This window comes from Ochotona princeps, chromosome 3 (assembly GCF_030435755.1).
Source record: "Ochotona princeps isolate mOchPri1 chromosome 3, mOchPri1.hap1, whole genome shotgun sequence".
Taxonomy (NCBI): Eukaryota; Metazoa; Chordata; class Mammalia; order Lagomorpha; family Ochotonidae; genus Ochotona; species Ochotona princeps.
Window position 1 is genome coordinate 19,526,465 of NC_080834.1, and position 23,749 is coordinate 19,550,213.

The window sequence follows — 23,749 nt, forward strand, 5'->3', positions numbered from 1 at the left end:
AGAAGGAGAGACAAAGCTCCTCCATCTGCTGGTGGGACCTAACTTTGCGGTCTTGCGTCTGAAACCTGAAAAGGGCAACAGAATGTGCAGGTACATGTGCTCCGGCTGCGGGATCCTTCCTTCAGGAGACGTCACGACAGCTCTCAGAGGTACACGAGGCCTATCCACCATGAGGAGAGTCATCTGCTTTGCTTAAAGGCAACTAATTTTCAGCGTTAACCGTGTCCAAAAAGTACCTTTACAGTCATATTACGCTCAGGCTTGAGCCCATTGTTCTTCAGGGTCTAGGCAACTAGACAGCAAGAACCATCACAGATACTTTTTATCAATGGATATGTTTCTCTTAAAAGTATTTTATTATATCTTAAAAAGCTGTGGTAGAATGTACATAATGAAAGTTATTATTTTAGTCATTTTCTAAAGTACAGTGCACTGTCATTAGTTATAGTCACATTCACATGCAAACTCTCGCCATATTCCATCTTCATCTAGCCATCTTACGTGGTTAAAAGTTTGTATTCTTTGAGCAATATCTTTGAAATTCCCCTTCCATAATCTCTGCCAGTCTACTTACTGTCACTGTTCTGGGCACTTCAACCAGCACTTGTCTGACTTCACTCACGATTTCTTCAAGTTTCACCCATATTGTAGCATGTATCACCATTTGCTTGTTTTGTAAGCTTAAGTAATAATCATTTACATACACATTGTGTATATATTCTATGATGTTATTTTATATTAATATCACATTCTACTTACATAACAGTTGATGGATGCTTGGGTTGCTTCCATCTTGTGATTACTGCAAATACTGTTGCTGGAAATATGAGTATGCAAATAGTTATTTTAGTATTGCTTTTTATTTTATGTAGATGCTCACACACGGAGTTGCTGATTCACACAACTTTGAAAAACTCATTGCCATATCATTTTCCCCCATTGTTACAACATTTTATATTTCCACTAGAGTACATAAGAATTCCAGTTTTTCTACAATCCTAACTATTCTTGTTATTTTTTTCTGTTAAGAGCTTATTACTCACATTTGGCCATTTAATTGAAAAATCAAGATTCGTTAGCAAATCTGCTTGCTGAACAGTGTGTCTTGAAAAGAGCATATTAGCAGAAGTCAGAAATTGGATTTCAGTGTTGACTCTGCAGTTCAGTTCTTGGTAAGGTTAGTTAATACCATAGGAGCAGTACAATCCGCACTGAGCGTGTGAGCCAGCACGTTGTTGTATGTTGCCCAAAGCATTCTAATTTATTCAATGATGCTTTGTGTTAATATCTTACAAATGAGAATATGGATAACCTCTGATAACAGTTCTCTTTGCTTTATTTTCCTTCTAGAGATGAATAGTCTGTGCATTTTAAGTACTGTATTTATATTTGTAAATATTTTTTTTCTTTTTACAAAACTTGGTTTTGTTTTTACTTCACAACCATCCTAGGTGTTCTATCTGCTACTCTTTCACTATATGAAGGAGGAAACTAACATTAAGATGAGAATAGCATCTTGGCCCTGTGTAAAGTGGGAGGAGACAGGCAGAGGTGGTCCTGGGTAGGCTTAGGTTGTGGTCTTGTGATCCCCAACTTGGCATGTGCAGGTGCAGTTTTCCAAAGAAGCAACTTTTTCTTCTAGATGTTATATTTCTTATTTTGATTTCATTTACGGTAATTTTCAGAATAGTTTTTGTTTCCAGAAGGGATCAGTTTTACAGAACAACCTACTTTCTTTAACACATCACTTTTTGAATAATTTCTTATTACACTGTAGTATCATAGGATGTGAAATATTTATTGCTGTCAGAGTATATCCCAAAAAATCATGTATTTTAATTTTCATGGCTACGCATATATTTCTGAAGTATCCACCTAAATGTCTTGTCATAAAAATCCAAAGGGTAACTTGAAGGTGGCTTTAAATCTCACTTCTGGATATAAAACTAAAGTAAAACCAGATCAAGCCAATCTACTAAAGCAATCACTGTAACTACCTACTATCATCTACAAGCAGCTATACGCTCTTTAGGGACTGTGCCTGGGTTTGGTGCAAGGGGTGTTGATAAGCAGGGTGGGCTGTTCAGTTTTACAGCCACTGTGGAGAGTTTATGTGGTGAAAGTTACGCCTTTTTGGGGGGAACTAAAATATGACACGTCATCGTTCCTGGTTAGTGGGAGCTTGCAGTCTTTATCCTTTGCTTTCATATTCCTTTGCTTTTAAGGCTTAACACCAACTTCCCTAACCTAACATCCATCCAGAATATGTTTTCTCTTTTTCCCTCTATCTTTGTGTGTGTGTATGTTGAGAGAGAGAGAGAGAGAGAGAGAGAGAGAGAGATGGATGTTGTAGTGGTTAGGGAAATCTGAAAAAGCTATTAAAAGAGTAAGTCACTGACGTATGTTGGTAAATAAACTTCAGTTCTTCTTGATTTTAATATATTATCAGAGAAATCCTGGGTACTATTTGGCTATAGTTTGGTAAAACTTAGCATTTCAATCTTCCTTCTCATCTTTGTCTAGCTTTTCTATCTCCTCTCTCACGTTGTGGGTTTAGGCACTTGTAATAGTAATAAGTCAGTTGATAATGAAGGCTTTATCCCTGTGAGAAGATTTGTTCATTCTTTGTGCGGCCAAAGACATGACTCTACAAGCCATCCATCTTACAAATGCAGGCTTCCCTTCTCCAGTGAGCAATGAGAGTATAAACAATTAGCTCAAGTTAAGCACATCTAAAGGGAACCATCACTGAAAGTACCTGTGGGTGGATTAGTTCTTCACCAGAGACAGCACTATACCGTGGCAAAACCTTGGTAATTACACTAATTCATTCATTTTGTGTATTCTTTCCTTTTATTTCTATTCTTGGAAGTGATCTGCTGTCTTTGTATATTTCTTATGAACAAAGAAGGAAAACCTTTACATTTATCTTTATTGTTTTCAACCAAAAGAATAAATGAAAAAGTAGTTAAACACCTTTAAAGAAGATTGGTGAAAATTTCAACTTAATACCATAAGACTAATTAATTTCTGTTGGGGAATATAAAATGCAAATAGTAATATTGGTATTGTTTTAATGACTTGATGATCTTAAGCAATTTAGACTTGTATAGCAGAAGTCTTATTGATTGTGTGACTCAATCAATAAATATTTTTTCAGGATCTATTCATTTATTGTAAAGATAGAATTGCATAGAGAGAGGGAAAGAAACAGAGAGAGAGCTTTCATTGGCTGTTTCATTCTCCAAATGGCAGCTTGGACAGGGGTGGAGTGGACGGGCAGGCTGAAGTCAGGAGCCAGAAGCTTCATCTGGGTCTTCCAGTTGAGTTCAGGGCCCTCGTATCCTAACCTACTGCACCACAGCCCCAGCAAAAAATTTATAATTAGTGAAGTCTGAGACTAAGATGCCAGCAGATTCTGTAAGTGTGAGCTCACTTCTTGGTTCATCAGTGATGGTCTGGTAATCGTCTATGGCGGACGAGATAAGAAGAGCATCAATGCCCTACTTGAGTTCTATCACTGGTGACTATCACTCCTCAAGTTTCCATCTCTTAAAGCTATCATCTTAGGGCATAAGGTTTTAGCTTAAGAATTTTGAAAGAACAAAACTGTGTGACTTTTTAAAAAAAAAAAAAAGATCTATTTTATTGGAAAGACAGATATACAGAAAGGACAGAGAGAAAGCTCTTCCGCTGGTTCACTCCCCAAGTGGCTGCAATGGACTGAGCTGAGTCTATTTGAAACCAGGAGCTAGGAGCCTCTTCTGGGTCTCCCACATGAATATAGGGTCCCAAGGCCATGGGCCATTCTTGACTGCTTCCTAACCACAAGCAGGGAGCTGGATGGGAAGTAGAGCAGCTGGGACACTTACTGGCATCCATATGGGATCCCACACACACAGGGCATGGATTTAGCCATTGGACCATTGCATGAGGCCCACAATATGACTATTGTGAGGTGACCATGACTGAGTGGTTTTAACATCCAATATTTCTTCTTCCAAGGAAAAGTAAGTGATGAGGGATCAGCTCAGCTGGAGACAGGAGACTTTTGGCAAAATATTTCATTAATACTTCTTAAAGCTGCTGAAAGAATGATACTGTTAGACTTACAGAACAAAAAATGCAAAAAAAACACTGAAGTTCAAATCAGAGAAAACAGTTCCTGTTTCAGGACCCAGGCAAGTTATTCAAGCTTTGTTTCCTCTTCTAGGAGATGATGGCGATGGTCTTTGGTCTACTAGTGTCTCAAGGTTTCTGTTTTTAAAAAAAAGTTCATGAAAAGTGGTCACAGAAAGCATTTTGATAAATAATTATAAAGCAGCTTTTGCGTAAAATAATATTTTAAAACATCATAAAAAAGTGAGTGAAACTACCTTTGCTGTAACCAGTGCTAAGTTGTCTCCCCTGGCAGATTCGTGCTGCAAGCTGGAAGCTTGCTTAGAAAATACTCATTTAATAATGCTCAAGGCCAACCGAATGAAATATGTTCCATGGGTGAATGTGTTTTTCTGTGGAATAAGATTCATTGAACAAGGACTTTTTCCCATTTCAAAGAACAATGAAAAATTTTTTCACGAATCTTTTTTTTGAAAACAAAAGATCAAAATTTCTCTATTTTCTTGCTTGTAAAAATGTTAGTTCATTACAAAATCTATTTAGACAACAAGAAATTTGAGATAAAAAGGTCTGCAGATGATACTTTGTGTCCAAATTCGTATGTCCAATCCACTGATGTACCTATTTAAAAGTTTTACATTTAAAATGATTTCAATAGATCTTTATAACCTATAGTTTGCTTCATATTATACCATAGGCTTTATTAGTATTTTTAAAATGTGCCTCTTTCTTGATTACTTACAACAGTGTAAACAGTATGGTACTTATTATCTCTTCTTCATGAAATTCTTTGAAATCAGCCTCAACTCATGCTTTTAAAAATAACTTCATGATTTTCTATAATAAGGACTTCTCTCTATCAATTTCCTACTGTTTGCATTAAATGTTTCTCTGCTGTATTTCCTAAATGTTCAATGATCTACTAAAGGCCAGGGATTACACTAGATTTTGTGAAACATCTTTGAAGTAAAATTCCAGCTTCCGTGGAGTTTACGTCAGCTAATAACCAATAAAAACAATAAAATTGGATTATAGAGTTTGTCAGAAAGAGATAAACTACACAGTAGAAAGATTCAGTGGAATGTGGAAAGACATTTGGGATGGGTTGGAATACAGCTTTGGGAACTTAAGACAGGCGTCATTGATTAGGAAGGATGTGGTTAAAGATTAGGGAAGTAAATAGAGAAGACCAGTCTTCAGACATGGGTATTTTGACTTCCTTCTTCCCAACTGCCTCTTTCTGCTCCCCAGTTACTCTTGCCAATATGTCCAATACTATATTAAATACGATGCATAACCATCTTATCTTGTTCCAAACCTCAGAGGAAATACTTTCAAACTTTTCCTGATCAATATGATGTTGATTGTTTGTCATATGTAGCCTTTATAATTTTTTTCCTTTTTAAAAATTCATTACATTGCATTATGTGACGCAGTTTTATAGGCACTGGGATTCCCCCCACCCCTCCCAAACCCTCCCCCCCAGTGGATTCCTCCACCTTGTTGCATTACCACAGTTCAAGTTCAGTTGAGATTCTTTCATTGCATTTACCAAGCATAAAGCCCAGCATCTTATTGTCCAGATAAGTCCAACGGTTTCTTGGGGAGACCATCTCTGGTCTGAAGGTAGAGCCAGCAGAGTATCATCCTGATCAATTAAAAGCCCCAACATAACATCAGTAACAATTTATAACGTTATAGAATTAATTGACATGGTATTGAGTAACCAATATGTTAAAAGAAAAAAAAAAGAATGCAAGTTCTGAATCACATCCTGTGACTTCTTCATTGACATTTCAATTATTAGTTTATATACAACCGGGTTCTATACACCTTAAAAGTAGCCTTTATAAGTTCGAGGTATGTCCCTTCTATATTTGGTTTGTAAGAGACATCGATTGTGAAATGATGTGTCAGGGTATCAGTGCTTTTCATGTATCTATGGACATGACTATACTGTTGTTGCAATTTATCATATTTGTGATTTGCAGACTTGGAATCAGCTTTGTATTGCTAGGATAAATCCCATGACAATTTTCTTTTTGAAAAAGAAATTTTGGTGTGGTATTGACTTCTGTTTGCCAAGATTTTGTTGAGAGATTTTCTATTTTAATTAGTATTTCCAGAAAGACATCCCAAAACTGGGACAATTAACACCTCCACCTAAATTATTTTTTCTGGTCTAATAAAAAAGCTTTAATTTGCACATTCTTGATGACTAGTAAAATAGCATCTTTTTATATTTTTGTGGGCCATGTGAATTTCTTCTTTGAATATTCAGAATTCCCTCCACCTTTTTCCCACTAGTCATACATTTCTTATAAATTAATAAATCTTTGAATCTTCTTGGTCTTAGCCAAAAGATTGAAAAGCAATGGGAGGAGTCTTTGAATTCATAAATAACTCACCACTAAACTGGTAACTAATATTCCTTTCTTTATTTCTGTATTATCTTTTATTATTTTATGTTTTATTATACAGTTCCATAGGCGCAGGATTCCCCCTTTCCACCCCCCATTCCCAAAAAATTATTTATTTATTTGAAAGTTATAAAAAGAGTTATAAAAAGAGAGAAAGAAAAGAAACTAGTTCATTCAGGTTCACTCTCCAGATTAGCTGTAAAGGCTAGGCCTTGGCCAGGCCACGTCCCATGGTCAGGAGCTTCTAGATCCTCCACATGAATGGCCCACAAGCACTTAGGCCATCTTGGGGGTCATCTGTTCAGCAGGCCCCAAGGACACCAGGGTGGGGGCGGTGAGGCAACAGTGTTCTTCTGCAGCAGGAACACTGGAGACAGACTGGTGGTGAGGGATGTCCATTTGTTTGAAAGAAGTCAGAAGCTTATAAGAGTTGGAAAAGGTGGGAAGGCAGAATGGCGCTCCCGACAGTACTTCCACCCAGCAACTACATTGCGACAGGCTAATAGATATGTCTATCTGTCTGACACTCTAAAGAAGTTAACGGTCAGGAAGTACAGGAAGCTATGTCTCAGGGCAAACACATTGCCTGCTGAAAATCAAATGAATGCAACATTTGACTTCCTAGAGCTCTTTACAAAGAAGTCCAAGCACAGCTCGTTAAAGAGGGAGAGAAGAGGGACTGGGGTACAATCCATCATTCTTGCTGCATGCCCAGTGAACAGGCTACGTTGGGGTCTCAGTTAGCCAAGACTCGTGTCAGGGGTTCCCTTTGGGGACACAGTTGTGCCATGTACATATGGCCTCTCACATGGGATAGGCAGGCAGAGATCCAGGGGTAGTCTCCCACAAGGCCATAGTCCATTGCTTTTTCCTGGCCTTTAGCAGAGAGCTGGATCAGAAGTGCAACAGCAAGGACAAGAACTGGTGCTCAAGTGGGATGCTGTTGTGTCGCAGTAGCAGCCTTATCCGTCGCAGCACAATGCTGGTCCCTATTTTTGTCTTCTTTAACACTTTTTCTTGAGTTTTATTCTTCCAGACAACCAACTTATTGTTTGAGATCAAAAGTACCTCTTTTCCTGTCCTGTCCTTCCCCCCCCCACCCTCCTATTTTTGGTTTGAGACTGACTACACTCATTCACCTTAAGGTTCATTGTTAGAAGGAAGTGATGGGAACTTGCTCTCAGAGAATTTTGTTAAGTTTTCACCATTATTTTCAATCTCTTCTGAAGTCATAGTCAAATTTTGTAATTGATGGAGAGCAAATAAGGTGTGGAATTTTGAACGATTGCATCTTGGAGCTTCTGAAATCAATGTTGCATGTTCTAGGAAACTGACTACTGCTACTTTTTCTTCATGTGCATACAGAATTGCTCATTTTTTCTAGCTTTATGTACAAACCATTAACATGTTCATCAGAATGAATAGAAACATGCAAATAATTTAAATAATTCAGTCTATCTATTGGTACAAGTTTTTTTTTTCTTTTTTTTGTAGACTAACTGGGTTTCTTTGCTTTAACACAGTGAGTTAAATAATTTAAAGCAACAAAATTGACTTGCTTTGTATGGAATTTGACCTTATTATAAAGTGTAAAGAATCTCAATAATTCTCTAACAAAAATTCTGAATGAAATCTTCTAAAGACTATATTGTGGGCTCGGCGGCGTGGCCTAGTGGCTAAGGTCCTTGCCTTGATCCCATATGGCCGTTGGTTCTGGTCCTGGCAGCTCCACTTCCTCTCTGTCTCTCCTCCTCTCAGTATATCTGACTTTGTAATAAAAATAAAATAAATCTTTTTTTAAAAAAAAAGACTGTATTGCTAAGAATGGATGATGTTTCTGGTGAGAAAAAAATCTAAAACACACATGGTGTAAGAATGATCATAAAGTCATGCTAAGTTGTGTTTGGCCAACAAATCGTTGTGGCCTACCTTGTAACTAGGGAGATCATTGACTTGGGTTTTTATTCCTATTTCCAATTTTAATTCCATTTCATGAGACAGAGGGAAACTCACTTAAGTGAATTTAATTTGGTTTTTCATACACATAAAAGAAAAATGATTTTACTTGGTCAGTCTACTTTACCGAATAGGTGATATAAAGACTCAGTTTGAAAAATGAAGGGAATTAGCAAGGATCTTATTTGAATTTCTTGAAATAATTGTTCAAGTTTTTTAACACCAAATGTTGAAATATTTGCTTCAGTTTTGCTAGTACTATCCAAATGAGAATTCATTTTTTTACTGTTCTTACAGGATATAATAAGTTTTGGATAGCTGACTATAATGTTTTCAAGGCATCAAAATACATTAGAATGTAGAGTGGTTGTTTTATTTGGTGACTCTAGAGAAGTAAATTTAACAATGTGTCCTAGGGTTAATGATTTTATTGTACATGAGAGACAAATGACAATAAATTAAGCAACAACTGGTATCATTGATTACATACTGAGAGTCAGTTTCTTCAAGTATGAATATGAGCTGTTATACAATCCCTTAAATCTAATAACAGCTCCACAGAGTTAATAATATTATTGTCTCCATTTTACAGATGCGAAGACAGAAGCAAAGAAAGGTTAAGTAATTTCTTTAAATTACAAACCTCTATAATGATAGAGTGGATTGTAGGTGGGTTATCTGGCTCTAAGTGCGGTGCTTTTAAGCACTATGACACACTTTGTTGATTTATTTTCCTGTCTTTTTGACAATTCTACTGGATCTGTTTCAATTTCTTTACCATTAGCAAGGAAAAAGTTTTGGGTCAGCATTTTCCAGGCAATTTCTGTACTGAGCCATGGAAAGTAATTTGAAGTTCTTTCTGTGGTAATAGGTATGAGAGCTGGGCTTGGTTCTACCTTGCACAATCAACGTGTGTAATTAAGGAATCTTTCAGATACAGGGATTCCACAGTAAGTAGAATTCAGTTTGTATTGCCAGTATTTTGGTGAAAAGATTATTAGGTCTAATCTGACTAGTTTTGTTGCTTTTACTTTTGTAAAGGAAAGACATATTAAAATAATTTGTAATTGATTTTGTTTCTGACTGAGAACAAAGACATGATTTCATATTCCAGATTTAAAGCTGTATCTTCGTTATGCTTTGTGCTAATAATAAACAATACTGAGTAAATAAGTCTGTAAAAGCTACTTACAATGATACAACAGTGATTTCTGTAGAGTGCTAAAAATAATAATTTCTTTGGTTCTCAAGATTTCTTTTGTTTTCTCTAATATCTGTTGTATAAAAAAAAAGTGTGTGAGGCTTCTTGCTCCTGACAGCATAACATACCACAGGGCTCAACACACTTGCATGTGGAGTAACTGAGGGTAGAGTTACAGTTTTCTGTGCATAGGTGATTACTCTTAATTAAATATATTATGTATTATCCTAATTCCATATATATTAAAAATGTTACATAATTCTCTTAATCACATATGTATTGTTATTTTTATTTCTTTCACTCTAAAAATCTTTTAAAATAATTTCAAACTTACAAAAAGTGTGCAATCAAGGCCCCTTCTCTCTTTAACCCATTTCAGAGTGACTGATGCAAATCTTCAACACAATAACATTGAGTTTATAGTCTCTATGAAAAGGATATTCTTCCCCACAAACACAATATTCTCATCAAACTCAGGAAACTGACATTGATGTATTACTCTCATCTAATCTTCTGACCTCATTCACGGCTCCACCACTCGTCCATTATGTCCTTCCTAGCAGAGGAATCTAGTTTAGAATCAGACATTGCATTTACTTGTCATTCCACCCACCCCATCTTCTCTAATCTGGGATCCCTGTGGCATCCCTGACCTTCACACTTTTCAATGTTTCTAAGACTTCTCACAGGTAGCTTTTCAGAGCAGCTTTCCTTTGGATTTCTGATGTCTCCTTATGAAAATAATCAGTTTATATATTTTTGATATGAGTTTCACAGAAGTGATTCTAGATTCTTTTCATTGCACCCTGTTGGCTGTGACATAACTTGTGTTTGCTCCTGTACTGGTGATGTTAACTTTAATCACTTCTTTGAGACAGTGCTAAGTTTACTCTTAGCAGATTTACTCTTTATCAATTTTACTTTTTACTTTGAGATTTTGTAAATATCCCACTTGGTATTAACTTTCTCACTAGTTTATCCTTCCTTTATTTAATTGGAAGCTAAACTTATCACACTGTGACAGTTGCCAAATGGTGACTTATTTCTATTTCCACTATTACATCTATACTTACTATTTACCATTTAATTCTAAAATAACCTTATCACTTAATCAATTAAATAATATCAGGATAGTCTCCAGGTTTCCCATGTTATTTTTAAGAAGTTTTAATTTTCTTTATTTCATAGGAAAAGTTATATAGAGTGAAGAAGATATAGAGGCAGAGAGAAAAGAGATGGGGATAGAGGAATGGATGGGGGTGGGGAGGAGAGAGAGAGAGAGAGAGAGAGAGAAATATCTTCCATTTGCTGGCTCATTCCCAAATGGCTGGGATCCAGCCAGGCCTGGGTCAGGCCAAAGTCAAGAACCTATAACTCCAGCTGGCTTTCCTACACAGATGGCAGGGGTTCAAGCACTTGTATCATTATCTGCGTTCCCAGGCATTGGTAGGGAGCTGTATAGGAAGTGGGGTGCTTGGGACTTCAACTGGTGCTCATATGGGATGTCAGCCCAGAATCAGTTCAGTTTTAATCCATATGCTACAATGCTGGTTCCAAGGTTTTCCTTGTAATTTACTGAATTATAGTCTGTAACTATCATTATGCATTTTGGTAATCATATTGAGTCTAGTTTGGCCAAAGGGAATCCTTCCAGCTAGCGTCTTTGTTCTCTTGACATATGTTGTTATTTTCCCCAAATCTTTTTCTATGTTTTGGCACAGGATTTCAGAATTACCTTGTGTTTCCCTTACTTCAGCTATTTCTCCAAGGAAATCTGTTTCCTTTTAGTTGGATTTAGAAACCAGCGTTTGACACTAGGCACCTTCTTTCTGACCGAAGTATCTACCAATTAACAATGCCATGCCTGCCTGGTACATGCTGATAGGAAGTAAGGCCTTAGTTACTAAGGCGAACATTTATTCATTTTTTTTTCCAGTTTGTGGGATTTGGGAATGAAGGGGACAGACAAACTCATGCAAATCTAATATACCTGATGTTAGGATGAAAGCATTTGAAATACTAACCACTGTTTTTGAAATTGCTTTAATTTTTCAAACGTTTACCTGTGATGAACAGGAGTGATGTGATTGATGTTAACGCACAAAATGTGCAATATGTCGGCCCTTGGAGGATACAAAGGAAAGGATAGTATAGAACACAGTAGAATTGCTAAGCTAGATTGCTTTGAGAAAAGATAACAAATCAATGAGTGATTAATTACAAACTAATGCTCATTGCAAAAGTGAAAGCCAAGAGGTCTCCTTGTTATTTTATAACAAAACTCTCAACCACCACATGTGGGAGCAAGGAAGAAGCTGGGTGCCAGTCCTAAAGCTTAACTGAAAGAATAACTAGTTGTAAAAGAAGGATATGGGATATGCACCCTTACAGAAACTCCGAAAGAGGATTTCAGACATAAGGAAAAGTGACCATTCACACTTAGTGTGAAGAGCAGAATAGTGGCCACCAAATAAGTCCCAATTTCCTAAGCCTATATGTACTATGTCAAACTATATGAAAATAGGACAATATTGCCAATTACATGAGAGTTAACTAATCAGGAGTCTATTCCAACTTATACTGGTGTGCACAAAGTAATCCTAGGGGATCCTAAAGTGGAGAGGAGACAGCCAGACACATGTTAAATTTGAGGATGGAGGAAGCAGATTGTGAGCCAAGGAGTTCAAGTAAACTATTGTAACTGGAAATGTAAAAACCAGATTCTCTGTTCTCCAGAAAGAACACAGCCTTGCCAAACTCCTTGGTTGAAAATTAGTGAACTGCTTGCAGAAGTTTGACCTCCATAGCTCATAGAAAATGAATTGGTATTGTTTTAAATCTTGTTTGTGGTTATTTTTTTCACAGCAACAGTAGAAAGCAAATTTGCTCCGAGGTAGCAATGTCAGTTACTGTGGCAGATGGGAAAAAAAGAAATTAAAATGCTTAAAGCAATAATTTGCTCACAAGGTTACCCTGGATCAAGTCAGAAAAGCAATGATAAGATAATGCTGTGGCTGGCGTCAGGATGCACTATTTCCCAGAATTCTGCGCAGCACTCACTCGGTCCTCATACAAACCAGCGGGAGCTGCAGCCTAGTCAGAGCGACCCACAATAACCCCCACCAGGCTTGCCACATGGCCTGGTTCCCCTGCTTGCCAGTATGTATGGCACGCTGGTCCAGTCTGTCCCACATCCCATTCAGCTCTCCTACATGTCAATGGGCATTGAAGCCTAGTTCAACCCAGCCAGTTCCACTATCCAGTCCATATACGTGCTGGTAGGTGCCATTCTGTCCAGCCATGTCTGTCCCTGTCCTGCTTTTTCATGCTCTCCTGTGGGAGTGGTAACTAAAGAGGAAGGTACCCAATATTTCCCTCCTGGGCCCAATCCAGATCATGCACTCTCCAGGTGGTCCTGCAGAATTATGCCCCATAGCCAGCATCTGCCAGCTGATGCTGAGGCAAAGCCCAACCAATTCTCACCCACTCTAATCTATGCTTGCACCAGTAGGAGCCATTGATCCAGCCTGGCTTTTCCCTGATTTAGCTCACATGAGGCCCACAGGTGTTGTAGCTCTGCCCAGTTTGGTTTATCCCCATCCCAACTCATGCTCTTCAGTGGGAATGGTGTTTCAGCAGGGGAGCCTTCCACATTTCCCCTACCAGCTTTACTCGCTCCCTGCCTGTTTCTCACGTGTGTTGATTGGGTGCCCTGGTCTGACATGGCCTGCCTCACCTCAGCTTTTGTCAGGGAGTGCTCTAGCCTGGATCTGTTGATTTTGTATACACGGTTGCCTTAAAATACTATGGGAAGGAGAAAAAACCACAATGCAGGATTCGGACCCACTGCCATATTGAACAGAAAGGTAAGGCAACTGTGGAATGCAAATAGAATCATGGGTAGTGTGAAAGTCTTCATTCCTTGTAAGGTTGAGGGCAAGGAGATCTGGGAAAGAGGCATGTGCGGAACTACCCTGCTTCAAAATTGTAGAATTTAAGAATAGATCTCATCTCACTATACATGAAGTAAACTGGGAGATGCACTTGGGCTAGTTTACCACTGGGGTGTAATTAATTTTAATTTGGAAGATGAAACATTGATTAGAGGAAAGAAGGCATGGAAGATCACAAACTTCGCCTTTTCTTTGCTTACTTATTTATTGATTTTATCAGAGAGAAAGAAGAATGGAGCACACCAGTTACTCTACTAAGTCTCCCATTGGGTGGTAGAGATGTAAGCAGCGAACCATCGTCTGGGGTCAGAGTGTGTAGTAACAGGAAGCTAGAACTGGGAGTGGAAACATCTGAAACCAAGCACTCAGCTACACGTCATGTATGTCCCAAGTGGGCCACTCCAGCATCCTGCTTTAGATGCTGTGTCATCATAGTGTAAAACAAATTACACATGAGGAGCACATAATAAGAACTTGATAAATATGTTTCTAAATAGTATAAACACAATGGTGTAAGCACAAAGACAAAACATATGTAATAAAATCCTACAAAACCATGAATAAATGACACATACTTAATTTCTGATTACAATGATGACTGAGAATTTATATTTCAGGAAACTAAAAGATGTCGGTTACTTAATCTCACCAAGATTAAATTTCTGTCATATAGTTATAGATACACCTCACTTGATATAAGTGTGATTTCGCTTAGCTGCACCCAGGTTCATGGGTGGTCATTTAGCAAATGCTCAAGAAAATTGAAACAATGAATTTATTTATGAAGTGTTGCAAATAATATGTCATCGCTACAGGAGAAAAAGGACCAGTGTGCCAGGGTTATTGAATGTATTTGCAATATATATCAGTATGCTTTCTCTCAGCAGAAAAATGTCTCAAATGACTGTGCCTATTTAAAGATTAAGTGAAAATTGGGAGGGTTAAGAGATAATTCTATCAAGTGAGTTGATTGCTTTGTTTTCATTTTTAAGTATGCCTATTGCTGCTGATTGCCTGTGGCACACTTGAGCATTTAAATCTGTTCATTATATTTATGTGTTGACTCAGAGCTAAAAGACAGATGACAGGGACTTTAGGAAAATGAGTGAAAAAACCAAACACTTCCCTCTTGTGCTGATGTGTGCTTTTTCTTAAATAAATGCTTAAATGTGTTAGCTGGAGATTTGTTGGGAAGATATTCTTTAATACCTACAGCTGTTCTGGCAGATGTAAATATAATGTCTTTTATGTGTTTCAGAAAAATACTGGTAAGTGCTTCAAAGGTCTTTATTTTCAATTATGTGCACACGTTTTTCTGTATTTCTCTATAATATATATGTACTTATAGTTAAATATCAATAGAATATTTTGGGTTAAAAGTATTTTTACAGCTAAACAAAGAAATAAGAAAACAAATATTTAAAAAGTAAAGATATCAAATGCTATCACTGTGAATAACAATTTTTATTAAAATTTTTTCTTCTTTCCTTGCCATCTAAAAAGACATTTTTATAATCATTGATTCATGCTTGCTTTACTGAAAAATGCCACTCAATTCTAAGGAAGAAAAACAATATGTGTTGACCAAATGTTTGTGATGGTCACCTTGACACACTGTTTACAGATTTCCCAATCACTAGTTGATTTTAAAGATATTGTGACCATACATTCTTATATTTTCTTATTAGAGAGTATTAATAAGGATTGGCAACAGACTGCCAACCTGTGTATTACATTCTCTGAAATCCTTCCCAAAGTCTACTCCCATGAGAAGATGCAAAAAGCTGTTGATGCTGTAAGGAGTTCCACTGCCAAAGTCATTGTGCTTTATACGTCCGATATTGACCTCCGTCCCTTCGTGCTGGAAATGGTTTACCATAACATAACTGACAGAACATGGATAGCAAGCGAAGCATGGATCACCTCAGCTTTCATTGCAAAGCCTGAATATTTCCCATATTTTGGTGGGAGTATTGGATTCGCAATACCAAGAAGTGATATACCAGGATTAAAGGAATTTCTCTATGATGTGCATCCCAGCAGGGATCCAGATGACATCCTGACCATTGAATTCTGGCAAACTGCCTTTAACCGTACTTGGCCCAATAGCAGTGTCCCTTACAATGTTGACCACATAGACCAAAGATTCTCCCCTTTATCGGGAAGAGTATATAGCCTGGTTCTTTCTCCCAGTACTCCTAAAGCAGTGGTTCTCTGCAATGGCTGTGCAGCAGAATGATCTGGAAGCTGTAAAACTGTTCCTGCCCAGGCCACACCCCAGGCCTATTTAATTAAAATCTCTGTGTCTGCGATCTAGGGCACCTAATGATTCCAATATTCAGCCAGATTTGAGACCCACTGCCTTGAGTGACTCATTTGTTGAAGAGAGGTACAGAATTGTTACAGTTAGGATTTATTAATTTTAATTGCATTACCATAACAAAAGCAGAGCAGAATTGTGAATAAAACACTGATCTGGTGTTTGTCTTGTTGTTTGCTCATTAGGAGGCCTTGGGAAGTCGTACATGAAAAAAAAAAAACACCAGTGGAAAAGTACAGAGAACACTACAATGAATACTTGGGAGCTCACTTCCCAGCCACCTCTGGTCTCCATTCAGTCACACACTGTTAGCTTCAGGTTTTATTAATAATTAACCTTACTCCTTCTTGTCCTCATTGTCCTGTCTTTCCAGAAGCGTTAATCAATCTCATATGCTCTTTCATTGTTTCACCAAGTATGTATGTATTTACTAAAGGAGTCGCATTTTCTTTGCAGAGAGGATGGACCTTCCATCTGCAGATTCAATTGCCCGTGATTAAAGTGCTTGTAAATAGGATGTTGTAGCACACAGGGTGAAACTACTGCTTGGGATGCCTACATCGCATGTCAGAGTGAGTGAGAGTGAGTCCTGCCTTTGTCATCGCTTTCAATAACGCTTGCTGCTAATGCATCTAGGCGGCATTAGATTACGGCTGAATTAGTTGAGTCCCTGCTTCTTATATGAGAGACCCAGTTGGAGTTTCTTGCTCCTAACTTCATCGTGGTTCAGTCCCAACTGTTACAGATATTTTGGAGTGAACCAGTTGATAAGAGGCTTTCCTTTCTTCCTACCTCTTCCTTTCAAATACTCTCTTCCTTTCACATAAATGAAAATGAATAAACATTTAAAAATAGAAACATTCAGAAGGAAGTTGCTTTTATATTCAACATGTACAGACTTTTTTCCCCTTGTCATGATCCCCTAAACAATGCAGTAGAATAACTGTTTCCATAGCATTTACGTGGTGTTATGAATTGCAAGTCACGTGGAGATGGCTTATAGGATACAGGAATGTGTGCAGCTGAGTTGTATGCAAACACCATGCCATCTTATGTAAGCAGCTTGAGCATCAGCAGATTCTGGTGTCCATGTGGAGTCCTGAAATCGACTCCTGATGGACACCCAGGGACCGCTCTCCGCATGCCACACGGCCTCCTCAACGTGGTTGTTTCTGTTGTTTCATGTTGTATTTCTGAGATTTTTTTTTTTTTTGGTCATGAGGGCCTGTGTAGTATGTCGCTGCTGGTTGATGGCTGTTTCAATTATTTCCAGTATTTTTAGTAATAAAAAGAAGAATCCTTCTGATTGTACCCCCTGCCTCATGTAAGCATGCACTTGCTTCAGGAACTATACTAAGAAGAGTGACTGTTGGATTGAGAGGTTTACACGTCCTCAGCTTCGCTTGATCTGGTCAAATTGCTTTTCAATCTACTTCCATTCATTTTTCACATCTACTAACATTGTCCAAACGGTTTGTTTCATTACATTCTTGACATTCCTGAACGTCAGCATGTTTTTAGATGAGGTTTTTCAAACGGATGGTTGTGCAGTGGCTTGAGTTGCTTTGATTTGTATTTCCTCCATTACACGTTTTGAGCAGTTTCCCCATTCCCTTTTGTCTTTTCATATATTTCTCTCATTTTTCTTTGCTTTATTAGTCTTCCTCTTATTATTCTTTAGTGTGATTTTCTGCATGTTCTGTGCATTTTTTGGCCAGGTATACATATGACAGGTATCAACTGTTTGTGGCTTGTCTGTTGACCTTGTAGTGTTGTGTCTATTGGTGAGTGAAAGATTTAAATTTGATGCGGTCAAATGCACTGATCTTTTCCTTTATGGTTTATCATTTTAAAGACTCTTTGAGGTAATTCTGCTATACTCCAAAGTTGTAAATTCCTGTAGCCCTTGAACCTTTGTGCCCTAATTAACTATGTGAAGATTGTCAAAAGTAAAGAAAAAAATAAAGTTGTAAAGAAAAAAAAAACAATGTTGACCACAGAGCGCATATGACTGGTAAAGATGACAGATTGCATGCCATGTCGGATAAACTGTGCACTGGAGAGGAGAAGTTAGAGGAGCTTAACAATACCTACCTGGATGTATCTCAGCTGAGACTTATAAACAATGTCAGACAAGCTGTGTATGCTATGGCTTATGCCTTGGATCATCTAAGCTTGTGTGAAGAGGGACGGGGACCATTTATTCCAGGGCATTACTGTGCAAATATTTCTGATTTTCAGCTTTGGCAGTTAAGTTGTTGCTTGTTTTACCCTATAACAGAGGTTGAGAGTCCTAAGAATTCATGCTATTGAAACTATCTATTTGCTTTTGTACTTAATAGACACAATTTTGTCACATGCCAACCTAATATAATGCCTTGCATGTGTGGCTTAAACGGGTATTTTAGTTTCTCTTTTGTTAACAGAGTTGTTATAAAATTTGTTGTGAATGATACAGCTACACCCTCCCCAACTCCACTCAGATCCAAAAAACAAACAGAAATCCCAAACAAAAAAACCTGTTTTTTAAAAAGTTAATTTTTTTCTTCACATAGATGATGTTTCAAGAAAAGCATTCCAGAACTGAAAGTCTGACCTAGAGAGCCCGGTTTCTCCTCGTCATTTTCCCACCACAATGTAGGGGCTTCACCTCTTAGTGTGGGATGGCTCTTAGGACCATCGATGTCATGTCCACACTCTAATCAGCAGGAAGGATACAGTTTCACGTGTACATGTAACCTGTCACTTGAGGATCATTTTGGTTACTAACCATTCTTATGTTCCATTGGCCAGAATTTAGGTCCATCGAACGTCAGGGGAAACTGGAAGGCCCAGTCCGTTGGAAGGTCTAGCATGCTTCTATCCTTCCATGTCCTGCTTTACCTGTAGAGGAAACAGGAGTGCCCTGTTGCTTTTTATTTCCCCATAGATTGCATATTGAGTTTATTTTTGTGTCTCCTTAGTCTCCAATCTGTAGATTTTTGTCCCCTGTTTTTTCACGACCTTGGCACTTCTGGTAAGTACTAGTCAGTTATGTTTTGAATGTCTTTCTTGTTTGTCACATAATAGACTGAGGCTATGTCTTGTTTTGGAGAATTACCTGGGAGGATGTGTTGTCTTATTTATGCCTCCTATCTGGATGTATGCAATATGATTATTGGTCGTTGTTGCTAATCAAAGTGATGAAATAAACCACTCCACTTAATCAAAGTGACCAAATGAATCACACAACACCCAGGGGAATGAATCTAAGCATTACATTTAAATAGAATTATGGACAATTGTGCCAGGGTGGTCGGTTGGTAGAAACCTTCGAAAATTTCCTTGCTTTGCTTTTCTGAAGATGAGAAAAAAATGTTTTCCCTCAGTGACGCTGGCAAAAAATCATCTCTTCTGAATCCTGTTGTATATCCCATTCAGATAGCCAAGAACAGACAAATAAAAGAGAAAGAGGGAGAGATAAAGGGCAGAGAGCTGCAGTGGTGCTAGCTGGGAAAGGTGATTGTAATAATTCTGACTTTGATGTTCTCAGTGAAATTTTAGGTAAATTATCTTCATCCCTTTGACTGAAATGGAGCCACAATACACTCTTTCTCCAGATCAGGAAATTAATGCTTACTTCGTGTATATCTTACTCATGGTGACGGCATTTAAGCAAGCCAAAGTATGATTCCTAAGTATCAGATACCTTCATCCAGGCTCTTCTCATTAAATTGTGGATCTTTCTGCTTCGTGGAGGGTTAGCAACCGCTGAGGCCCTGTGGTTAGGAAATGGGAGCTTGCAGTAGGGTATTGACTCCGACCAGGGGCAGATCCCCGCACAAGGTGACTCACTTTATGTGAATAACTCAGCAAAGATTGAGGCAAGGATAAGGGAGGTGTTAATTTATCAAAGAATCTAGGTCCTTGTCTGTAAGTCATTCTGAAGATACAGAGCCAGTTACATTCATTGTTGACACCCTTGGCCATGGCCCTTCTGTTCATCCTTGTCCCTCAAGCATGAACGGAACTTTAGGTTGCAGTGGCAGTGAGTTCCTCAGTACTGCTAATTCCTTGATTTAGATTTGCTTTGCCTCAAATATTTTGTCAGACAAATTCCCACTAATCACTTTTTTTTGAGATTAAAAATTAGGTTTATTTTTGCAGCAAAAACAAAATAAAACAAAACAAAAAACCTGAAACCCATCCATAGGCTTGCTATAATATGCATTACTTTGAACTTTTCAAAGACTCATATTTTCCTCTTATGGTCCTTTTTTTTATTTTTTTTAAACACCTTTATTTGCTTTAAAAACATAAGACTTCTTGCACAATAAAGCATAAGCATGTTTCATCTACAAAGTCAGAATATCTTCCTCATGGAACACGCAGGAAGAAAGGAAAAACACACACATGGCAAAGTAGTCACAGATTACCTCTAAAATAATTAAGACTTTCGGCCAGAAAAATTAATCTTTTGAAAACAAAAGTATAACAATAACAAAAAGCCATATTTCACACTGGTACTAACAGTAAACATTCATAGTACAAAATTATCTATTAAAATCAAATTCCTATATATTGAAAGTATTAATATCATCAAAATACCCATCGTACTTAAAGCAATTTACAAGCTTATTGCAATCTCAAAATACCAAAGACATTTTTTTTCTCATATCTAGAACATTTTTTTAAACTATTTTTCGGATTGACATCATTTCATAACAGCCACATCAATCACAGCATGAATAACAACAGCAACAACGTCAACAACAAATTGTAGCACCTTGATTAAGTAATGTGCCACTGAGTAGGCAGCATATGCTTAACTAAAAGGAAACACAGAAGTCTCTTAGGAACTATGTTGCCATTGCATACTCCATGGGCACTTGATGAACTCCACTAGAGAAAAGAAATTATTTGGAAGCAAACAAACCGACATAAAAACATCAAAACATCTGAGACACAGCCAAAACAGCCAACAGACACTCAATGGACTATTGGAGTTACCCTTTCCATGTTGGCTTCCTTATATGAGAGAGAATATATGGTATTTATTCTTTTGTGATTGACTCATTTCACTGAGCATAATGGTTTCTAGTTGGGACCACCTGGTTTTAAATAGAATAATATCGTTCTTCTTGACAGCTGAATAATATTCCATTGAGTAGATGTACCACAGTTTTTTTAACCATTCTTCTTTAGACGCACATCTGGTTTGTTTCCATGTCATTGCTATTGTAGATTGTGCTGCTGTAAATATAGGATTACAGATTCCCTTCTCATATGCAGATTTTACTTCTGTTGGGTATATTCCTAAGAGCGGGATTGCTGGGTCATATGGCAGGTTTATTTGCAATTTTCCAAGCACTCTCCATATGGATTTCCACAATGATTGTACTAGCCTACAGTCCCACCAGCAGTGAAGGAAGGTACCTTTCTCCCCACATCCACGCCAGCATGTGTTGTTTTTCAAATTCTGAATGTAGGCCAGTCTCACAGGAGTTAGGTGGTACCTCAAGGTGGTTTTCATTTGTATCTCTCTGATGGCTAGAGAGCCTGAGCATATTTTCATATGTTTGTTAGCCATTTGAATCTGTTCTTTTGAGAAATGTCTGTTCATTTCCTTTGCCCATTTTGCTACAGGGTTTGTTTTTTCACTATCCCTGGGTTTCTGAAGCTCTATGTAGATCCTAGATATTAGTCCCGTGTCACTTGTGTAGAATGCAAAAATTTTCTCCCATTCTGTTGGTTGCTTCTTCACTTTGTTAATTGTTTCCTTTGCTGTACAGAAACTTTTTAGTTTGATATAGTCCCATTTGTTCATTTTGGATTTGATCGCCGTTGCTTTAGGTGTCTTTTCTAAAAAGTCTTTCCCTGTTCCTATATCTTGGAGTGTGCTTCCTATGTTTTCCTTTAGTAGTTTAATGGTTTCTGGGTGTAGGTTTAGGTCCTTGAGCCAATTAGAGCTGATTTTTGTATAGTGCAACAGGTGTGGGTCCTGCTTCTTTATTCTGCAAGCTGCTATCCAGTTGTCCCAACAGCTTTTATTGAATAGACCAGGTTTTTTTTTACCTGGATTGTTTTCTGTTTTCTTGTCAAAAATTAGTTGACTATACATGTGTGAATTCCCTTCTGGTGTTTTTATTCTGTTCCACTGATCTTCTTCTTTGTTTCTGTACCAGTACCAGACTGTTTTGATAACCACTGCTCTATAGTATGTCTTGAGGTCTGGAATTGTGATTCCTCCAGTTTGATTTCTATTTTTCAAGACAGCTTTAGCTATTCGTGGTCTTTTGTGATTCCAGATGAACTTCTGTATCATCTTTTCTATTTCTGAGAAGAATGTTGCTGGGATTTTGATTGGGATTGCGTTGAATCTATATATTGCTTTCGGTAATATGGCCATTTTGATAATGTTGGTCCTGCAAATCCACGAACATGGCAAGGTTCTCCATTTTTCAAGGTCTTCTTCTATTTCTTTTTTAAATGATTTATAGTTTTCATCATAGAGGTCTTTCACATCTTTAGTTAACTTAATTCCTAGGTATTTAAGATTCCTTTCCTCTATTTTAAAGGGGACTGTACTTACAATTTCCTTCTCAGCAGTGGAATTATTTGTATACACTAGTGCCATTGATTTGTGTTCATTAATTTTGTATCCTGCTACTTTGCCAAAGTATCTTATGAGTTCCAATAGTCTTTTGACTGAGTCTTGGTTCTCCTGTGTAGAGAATCATGTCATCTGCGAATAGCGATAATTTCAATTCCTCATTTCCAATTTGTATTCCTTTAATTGCTTTTTCTTGTCTAATAGCTCTGGCAAGGACTTCCAAAACTATATTGAAGAGTAGCGGTGAGAGTGGACATCCCTGTCTAGTTCCAGATTTTAGTGGGAAGGCTTCCAGTCTTTCCCCATTTAGTATGATACTGGCATTGGGTTTATCGTAAATTGCTTTGATTATATTGTAGAATGTTCCTTCTATGCCTATCTTGTTTAGGGTTTTTAACATGAAGTGGTGTTGGATTCTATCAAATGCCTTCTCTGCATCTATTGAGAGGATCATATGGTTTTTATGAGTCAACTTGTTGATGTGATGTATCACATTTATTGTTTTGCGAATGTTGAACCATCCCTGCATGCCTGGGATGAATTCCACCTGGTCCGGGTGAATAATCTGCCTAATGTGTTGTTGGATCCTGTTGGCTAGTATTTTATTGAAGATCTTTGCATCTATGTTCATCAAGGATATCAGTCTGTAGTTCTCTTTTTCTGTTGTTTCTCTGGCTTTGGTATTAAAGTGATATTAGCTTCATAGAATGAGTTTGGAAGAATTGCCTCTTTTTCTATTGTTTGAAAAAGCTTGTGTAAGATTGGGGTTAGTTCCTCCTTGAACGTTTGGTAGAATTCAGCAGTGAAGCCATCTGGTCCTGGGCTTTTCTTGGTTGGGAGGGCTTTAATTGTTGATTCAATCAGTGCATGTTATTGGGCTATTTAGATTGTTAATTGCATCTTGATTCAATTTTGGTGGATTGTATATGTTCAAAAATCTGTCCATTTCCTCTAGGTTTTCTGATTTGTTCTCATACAGTTGCTTATAATAGTTCCTGATGATTCTTTGTATTTCTAAGGTATCTGTTGTTATATCTCCATTCTCATTTCTAATACTATTGATACTAATCACTTTCAATCCAGCCCATTTGGTTACTTTCTGTGGTAACTATTTCCAGTTTTCCTAAGGTAATTAACCTCTCTTACTCATACCCTTTTACTGAGTACCTGTTACAGTACCTTCTTGTC

The 23,749-nt window shown here is 37.6% G+C and overlaps 1 protein-coding gene across 1 annotated transcript in view; it reads left to right on the forward strand.

The window, feature by feature from the left end:
- The first annotated feature begins 3,471 nt into the window (after nucleotides 1–3,471).
- Nucleotides 3,472–23,749, forward strand: part of LOC131479780 (vomeronasal type-2 receptor 1-like) — a 36,820-nt gene continuing 16,542 nt past the window's right edge. The window contains 3 exon segments of the mRNA XM_058661166.1: nucleotides 3,472–3,523; nucleotides 15,338–15,783; nucleotides 17,968–18,218. Coding sequence (XP_058517149.1) covers nucleotides 3,472–3,523; nucleotides 15,338–15,783; nucleotides 17,968–18,218 — 749 coding nt within the window.